This window comes from Nuphar pumila, chromosome 6, assembly GCF_984573655.1.
Source record: "Nuphar pumila chromosome 6, dmNupPumi1.hap1.1, whole genome shotgun sequence".
NCBI lineage: Eukaryota > Viridiplantae > Streptophyta > Magnoliopsida > Nymphaeales > Nymphaeaceae > Nuphar > Nuphar pumila.
Genome location: NC_143254.1, coordinates 15472930 through 15481489, shown reverse-complemented (window position 1 = coordinate 15481489; position 8560 = coordinate 15472930). Strand labels below are relative to the sequence as shown.

General features: G+C 35.4%; 1 protein-coding gene across 1 annotated transcript; it reads left to right on the top strand.

The window, feature by feature from the left end:
- The first annotated feature begins 2320 nt into the window (after positions 1–2320).
- Positions 2321–8348, top strand: LOC149834088 (uncharacterized). The gene is made up of 6 exons (XM_090009958.1): positions 2321–3039; positions 4110–4247; positions 7452–7547; positions 7637–7786; positions 7883–8049; positions 8134–8348. The coding sequence occupies exons 1-5, from the start codon at positions 2506–2508 to the stop codon at positions 8012–8014; spliced, it is 1050 nt and encodes a 349-aa protein (XP_089866084.1). The 5' UTR covers positions 2321–2505; the 3' UTR covers positions 8015–8049; positions 8134–8348.
- The last annotated feature ends 212 nt before the right edge of the window (positions 8349–8560 follow it).

The following is an 8560-nucleotide window of genomic DNA, read 5'->3' as shown; positions in this document are numbered from 1 at the left end:
TTTTCCCCACAATATCCCCGCTCTGCTCCGCCTCATCCCCGTTTGAACCGGGGATGGAGGACATGAAATGGGGATGAAGGCGGGGATGGAGGTTCTAATCTTGAGGCGGGGCGGGGGTGGAGACCTTGTCCCCCGCCCCGCCCCGCCCCACTGCCATCCCTATTTATAACATATAAGGGATTTAGCAATGCCCACGACAACCTAAATCCTTTTTTGCCACTCTAAATGTCATTTTTTAACACTTGAACACGCCATAGAGCATCTAACTTATATATATATATATATATATATATATATATATATATATATATATATATATATATATATATATATATAAAAACTGAATTATTTAAGCTAGCAAAATATGTAAATTAGTATGAACCGAGATTTTCATAGTTTTTTTATAAATCTAACCTTGCAGCGTGATCCATTTGCTTGAAATTGACTATTGGATCATCGTTATCAGATAAAAAAATATGATTTTTTTGCTTGCATATTTACAAAAAATTTGAGCCAATGATTTGCAATCCTTAAAAGATTCTTCTTACACATCGTAATCGGATGATCCAATAGTTTGTTTCTATAAAACCATACATCTAGATCACATTTGTATGGTGAAATTTTAGAAAAAAAATTTAAAAAAAAACTATAAAATTCTTGGTGCATACTAGTTTACATATTTGATTAGTTTACATACTTTATATATATATATATAGTCACTAGAATATGAGAAATGAAATATGAAAGTCACTAAAATATGAGAAATGAAATGCTAACTAGAAATATGGGCATTTTCAACACTATTTTTGCAAATCCAACCATGTGGATGTGCTTGACATGGTGAATTTGCTAGGAATCAACCATTGGATCGTGTATTTCTGATGAACAAAATGTAATTTTTAAATGCTTGAATATTTATAAAGATTATGAGCCATTGATTTTAAAACCTTACAAAAGTCTAATTTATGCATTAAAATTGGATGATTTAAGCGTATGTTCTTATAAAACCAAGCTTGTAGATCAAATTTGTATGGTTAAATTCAAGAAAAATGAACAACAAAACTATGAAAAATGTGGTTCATACATTAGTTCTCTCATATTCTAGTGTAGAATATGAGAACTGAAATATGATAACTAGAATATGTAAACTAGAAATATGGGCATTTCCAATACATTTTTGCATATCCAACCATGTAGACGTGATCAGCATTGTATAAATTTGCTAGGAATCAACTGTTGGATTGTATGTTTTTTATGAAAAATATTATGTTTGAATGCTTGAATATTTATGAAGATTATGAGTCATTGATTTTAAAGCCTTAAAAAAATCTGGTTTATGTATCATAATTGGATGATTCAAGAGCTGGTCCTTGTAAAACCAAACATGTAGATTACATCAGTACAGTTAGATTCCAGAGAAAAGAAAAAAAAAATCTATGAAAATCATGGTTCGCAGGGTAGTTCATTTTTTAAAGTCACTAGAATATGAGAACTAACCTGAAAACAGTGATTTTCATGATTTTTTGCACTTTTCTTTTGAATCTAACCCTAGGGATGTGATCTACATGCTTGGTTTTATAAGAATAACTCTTGAATCGTCTGATTATGATTTATGATGCATAAACAATCTTTTTTAAAGCTTTAAAATCAATTGCTCATAATCTTCATAAATATTCAAATATTTAAAAATCATATTTTTATAAAAAAATACACGATCCAATGGTTGATTTTTAGCAAATTCACCATGGCAAAACACATCCATTTCATTGGATTTATAAAAAAAATGTTGAAAATACCTATATTTCTAGTTTTCATATTTCAGTTCTCTTATATATATATATATATATATATATATATATATATATATATATATATATATATATATATATATATATATGGAGAGGGGGAGAGAGAGTTGGCATCTATCGGCCGAATCACAAAGTCAGTCAAATCCACAAGCGTCATTTAGCCTACAAAGTGGGACCTAAGATGCTGTTCGGACGAGGGAGTTAACTCGGACTCTACTTTTATGTATTTGACTCAACGGAGAGAGTAGTATATCATGTTCAGTGAATCAATTGGAAGTAAAAAAATTACCACGTGGATGGTCTTGTCATTTGCTTTTTTGAGGCACAGTTTGTTTCTTGCAAAAATTTCCTTGTGTCGTGGAGGGTACAGAAATGATCTCCAGGGAAAGAAAGGAATAATCCCAAATATTTTATTTATTACGAGAGAAAAGCACATGCTTTTCCTGCAAGCTCAAGTAACGGAAGGACGTGTATAAATTGCAAGAATCACCGACATTAATGACTCTCTCTCTCTCTCTCTCTCTCCTGTTTTGTTTGTCTAGACTCTACGGTCTCCCTTTGGGACTGGTTTTAGTTTCTGTCGTCTCAATGGTGTTTATGATGTGAAGAGAGAACCACCTCTCTCTCTCTCTCTCTCTCTCTCTCTCTCTCTCTCTCTCTCTCTCTCTCTCTAACCAAGCACCTCTCCCTCTCTATTATGCCTACTGAAATCTCTAAAGCAGCACTATCATCTCCTTCAGAAGCCAGCAGCGGGAATTTCAGTAGCAAGAGGAGGTCGAGAATGAAGAGTAGCAGCAGCGGCAGCAGAACCACCAACCAGGAGGGCACCAAACGCAAGCCCTCCCTCTCCTCCATGCTCCTCTCTCTAACCCTCCCCAACACCCCCAACAAGAACACCTTCAGAGGCCTCGGCTGCGCGTCCGCCCCAGACGTCTACAACCCCGCTTCTGCGCACTCCATGGTCCGCTCGTCCACCGATTGGGAGGCCATGAAGTCGAGGCAGAAACCGGCGAGGACGAGCAGCGGAGGAGGGCGGAAGAAAAAGAAGACCCAGATTGTGGATTCTGATGTCTGGTGCGCTCCTGGCATTCCTTTCTCCACGGACGCGGATTCCGTGGACTGCGTAGTTTCTCGCCGGCCGGCTGAACCAGTGGTACCGAAGAGGGTCTCCCGGCACCAGAGGAGCGTGGCCTCTGATTTCTCATTTGATGTTGATGTCAAGCACAGAGAGGTGTTTCTTCTCTTGGATTTTCTTTCTCTTGTCTTTTTTTTCCTTGAAAGATTTGATATTGCCCACTTCCTGCTTTTTGGCCTTTTGTTTTTGGTTTCATTGGCCATATTGTTTGTGTAAGCTTTTCTGGGTATTCTGTTTTATTTCTCTCTATTTTTCTTTTGGAGTAGCATAAATGTATGTGTTCTTTCATTGGAGGGGTTTTTAAATTTTTTAAGATCATATTTGGGTTGGTTGTCTACTTTGAAGAGTTCAGGGAATTATAGATTTTTATTGGTATGTTTTTGCTTCACTGATTCTTTGTTCTTTCTGTTTCAATGGTAATAACGTTTTTGGTGAGATGGGCAATTGTGTTGTCCATGTTTCTTAGTTTCTTATGAAGGATCGTAGCGATATTGCCTTCGTAAAAGCAAGCATTTGTATTAACATTGTCAGTTTAGTTTTTTGGATTTTACTTTAATGTGTTTTTCAATGTTATGGAAAAATTTCCAACGTAATTTTGATGGCCTTATTAGTTTTGTAAGATCTTGATATGAGTATGGAAGCTGTTATCTTTTCTCATATGTGTTTTTTCTCGTTATTTCTTTAAATATTGTTGGGGAATTTCTCGCTTATTTCTTTAAATGTTGCGGAGAGCTTAAGATTATAATTTATACTCTTTAGATAATTGTGTCACTTCTGGCCTACCCCTTTTCTTATGTGCTCTTTCAATTCTCTGTTACCTTTATGTTAAATATGCCCAAGTTTCTACAGATTGCCCAATCCGTATGGATGGAACTATGCTTGATGGTGATTATCACGATGGTGCTTAAATTTCTGGAGCTCCCCCTCATGGTTCTAAAACTTTTATATCATTTTGAACATTTTTTAATTAATTCATGCCACTGCTGTTACGTTTTCAAAAAATCCACAAATGTCTGTTTAATTTCTTGATGCCATTTCAGATATCTCAGTAACCCGTTTGTGTGTGGATTTAATTGAGATTTAAATGGGTAATGCCTCTCTAATTTTGAATTGTGTTTGAGGTTTTGTTTCTCTAACTTACCTTTTCTCTTATTTCATCTTTGCAGCGCCATTATATTGGAAAACCAATCCGCATGTTGGAGCATATTTCTGAACTGGATTCCTTGCCGGTATTTGAAACTATATCCCCAATAAACTATCGGTGCTTGCGAGGACTACATCGTACCTCTGGAGACCTTGAAGAGGTGCTATTTTCAATGGGTTTAAATTTAGTATAAAAGCTATTTCAGTGTTGATAAGATCAGCCTTTGCTAACTGATTGTCCATAAATTCTTTAGCTAGCACCACAAGATTTTCTATTCTTGTTTTAACATTCTAATATAGATATTATCTTTCACTTGAAATCAATTATAGGGTTTCATATTACATTTTATTGGCAGCTGAGAATGGCTTCTCACCCTGTTCCTATTCTTCTTTTTGCAGTTGTAATTAAATCTTTTGATTTAGCTCCTCTCTTTGTAGCTAACACCTTGTTTCAACTTTGCCAACAAAGGCATAAAAAGGAAAGTTTATTTCATGCTGAGAATTTCCTGTGGTTCTGTTCAATATGGTCCTTGTTCTTTTGTTGTGGTGCGTGTATACCATGAGCATGCAATTGGGGAAATGTTTACCTAATTTCTGTCTTTCTTCTCTTGATGTAGTGGTTTACTATTTTTTTTTGGTATGTTTGTGCTCTACTTGAAGTGGTTAATCTTTCCTGGGATACTTTTTACCATAATCTTCTCTGTTGTAGAATGTTCTTATACTTGCATAAGTATCTAATTTCTTATTCTTAATCTATAGATCTAGTCATCAAGTGATTTGATGAGTACTCTTTGAAGAGTATATGATCCATAATGACAACATTCGTCTTCTTTAATCTTTATCTACATTTCATCTGCATAGGTTCTCCTAAAAGGAATTATCACTTAGTTGCTATGTCACATAGGTGCGGGTGCGGGTGCGGGTGCGGGTACAGGTGTGGATGCGGCGAGCGGCACTTTAAAAAAACTTGGGTGCGGGGAGGATATATATATATATATAATTTAACAGTTTTAAGTTAACACTATGTGTATTTGTATGCATTTATGTATTTATATATATATATATAATATAGATAAAAATGGACTTGATTAGGGTTAACTGAATCTACTTTTGGATAGAAATGGACCTTAGTGTGGTTGACTTCACCTAACACAAAGGAAGCTGTGTCCAAGTGTTGCACCAGCCTGGGTGCGGGTGCGGTGTCCTGTTAGAAGAGTCCGTGTGACATAGCTTAGTTGATGTTCTACTCCAATAATAATCTTTACTCAGATCTAAAATGGAAAGCATAAGTGGAGTCTCTTTTTTTATGCAACCTGCACTGATGGATCTTTACAGGCCATAAGCAAAAGAGAAGAAAGTGAAAGTCCTGCAAAGTGTTGTAGTTTTGCTGATCCGAGGTAAACTGTTATGCAAAAGGTTTAGAAGAATATAGTGTGGAAGCCTGAGATATTCCTTTAATCTGGAAATTTCAGGTGACAAAAAACTTTGGTTTAAGTACTAATAATACCTTTTAAAGCTAAAAGTGATACTGTATGAGATAACATATCTTGATATTTATACTGCAGATCAATTCAAATGTACAGGTTCTAGTTTTTAACCCTTGGTTGTGGTGATATTAATTTAAATGTTTTAATAAAAATAGAAAAGATAAGTATCAAAAGAAGATAAGATAGATAATTTAGAAACTTTGCACATATGAGATGCTTTATAGCATGCAACTCTTTCAGAAAGCTTTGTAGATCCCTCATGGGCATGTTTGGAAAAAGGAATTCATTTTCACATCTGAAAGTAAATCAGATATGAAAATTAATCATATCATTCAGAAACCTATTTATCAGTTTCTTATGTATATCTTGAACTATATGAATTGAGATGTAATTAGTTTGTCACATTTGCCTTAAGCTATAATAACTTAGAGATCTGAGCCTTTTCTGTAAATTGGATTGCATTTCTTATCCACATATGTTGGATCAAATATCGTTCTTTTAGTTTTAGTTTAAAGTAAAATCCAAATTTAAATTTATTGAGTACAAGATGTATTTGAATGAACACTTACTTGACCCAATATGAAATTAAAATCATGATTCTGTCTGATATAAATCTGATTCAGTAGAATTTGGTATTATGGGTGAGAACAAATTTTATGGGAATTAAAGTTATATGGGGCATCCACGAATGGGCTATTCTTCTTGTCTTGTATTCATTGTCAGCAATCATCCATCTACTGCTACTGTTGATTGCGCTAATGCTGCTACCATCCTGTACCACGACTTCATCTAGCCATGGTATATGGAAGCTATTGCTTGAGTAGCAACCAAACATTTGGTCATATTGTTCAAATGGGTTCCATCCATGTCATTCTCTGGTTGTCATTATACTGATCTATCCCAGCTCAGAGTTAAAGAGACTGAAGAATGTAAGTTTTGTACTTTTTTTGGGTCACATCATTACACCCACCTCTAAAACAATAATTCGTATTGTAATTTTGACTCTAAATAAAAAATGAATAAAATTTTCTATTATCTTAAGAAAGTGGCATTCATGGAAGAATCTCCAAGGAGACTAGCAAGGAATGGTTGAGCAGAGCAGCATTGATGACATACATATGAAACGGATAAAGAGCATGTATGGACTTGGTGTGTTTTTCTTAAATATCGTATGATCTGTTGTCAGATCGTTCTGCCATTAGCAAGGACATGCCAAAACTGGCCTTCTGCATGAGTGATGCCATAAAACCTTTTTCAGCATGCAAACAGCATTTCCTGTGATATGTGTATTTGTTTGCTGTTGCGTGCTCTTAAATCATTCTCATTAATTTTTATTTGGCAATTGTACTATACTATGAAGATGATTTCATCAACTGCATGTTCATATTTGCAAAAATGGTCTTTATGTTGTTGTTTCCAAATGCAAAGGTGGAATATACAATTCTTTTATTTCTCCCTTGGCTTAGTTCCAAAGCAGACTGTTTTTGTATATGCAAGAAGCGTGGATTAATTTTTTTAGGCCCTACTCAGCAACCGTGTCACTTTCCATTTTATAGTTATATATTCAGACTTTAGATGCTATAGTTTTTCATTTTTTCTTGGCTGTCTATTATGTGATTTTGTTCTTAATTGTATCAATGGATGCTCTTCTCCATATGTAATCGTAGCTTTCTAACTTGCACGTGACACACATTTGACTATTTGAGGCTGATCAATGAAATTTGTTCTTTTCCTTGATTTTTTGTACCACAAATATTGCAGCTTTATGTAGAATTTAGTTCTTTTTTTCTCTAACTCATCTGTTGGTAAATCCCTGTGGTCATGTTTGTTGATAAGTGTTAATGGTGCTTGATCAATACTCATCTCAATCTCCTGCAGCTTGTTATGCTTCAAACCAGCCTTCTTTTGCGTGGAATCGATTTATGTGATCGGTACCGGGACTGGCGCCTTGATGTCGATAATATGACATACGAGGTCTCTCTCTCTCTCTCATGCATAAACGCACTTGATACACACACCATACGTTTCTTATATAGTCAAGAATCAATTAACATTGTGGGCAGGAGCTGCTTGAGCTTGGTGACAAGATTGGACATGTCAGTACAGGGTTGAACGAGGAACAGATTGCTCATTGTCTTAAGAAAGTGAAGCATTCAGTCACCTTATCATTACATTTTTCATGTGAAACAGAGAGGAAGTGTAGCATTTGTCAGGTGGGTTTTAATGGACACATTTCTCCTCATTCTCTTGTCCCTTTTCTTCTTCTTTTTGTGGCGGGTCACAAGCTTAAAGATAATTAAATTGTGCAGGAGGAGTATGACGGGAAGGATGAAATGGGAAAGCTGCACTGTGGTCACTACTTTCACATGTGTTGCATAAAGCAATGGCTTTTGCAAAAGAATGCGTGTCCTGTCTGCAAGACTGCAGCATCTCATCATTAGAACAAATTCCAGTGCTTTTGCTTAATGATTTTTGGGTATAGTGCTCTCTTCTCTGCTCTTATTTTCTATTACTTGTATAGTTTTAGACTCTAAATAAGCATCATTCTGTCATGTCACAGATTTTTCTGAATTTCTTTGTTACTGAAAGCTGTGGCCCTCAGTCTGTAAGTTTGCTTATTCATATACTCAAATGGAGCCGGTTATTGCTCATTAAGTCATGCCGCTTTGTATCTTGGTTCTGTTTACTCTGTGTGAAAGGTTTATATATTCATCTTCTTGGAACCTTAATCTGTACGGAAGTTGAAAGCAATATCATTTCTATGATTGGTTCTTCCAATAAGTTCACCAAGATTGCATGAGAAAAGATAGTCTGTTATTCCGAACTGGGCTGTCACAGGGACACGCCATTTTATTGGCATGTCCCTGGTGACACGTGTGGACAAGGACATTGACACGTATGGACACTATTTTAATAGTTTTAATGTTTTAAGGTTTTGTTTTGATAAAAATGTATTTTTAGCATTAAAATATCAAAAAAATAGTTTT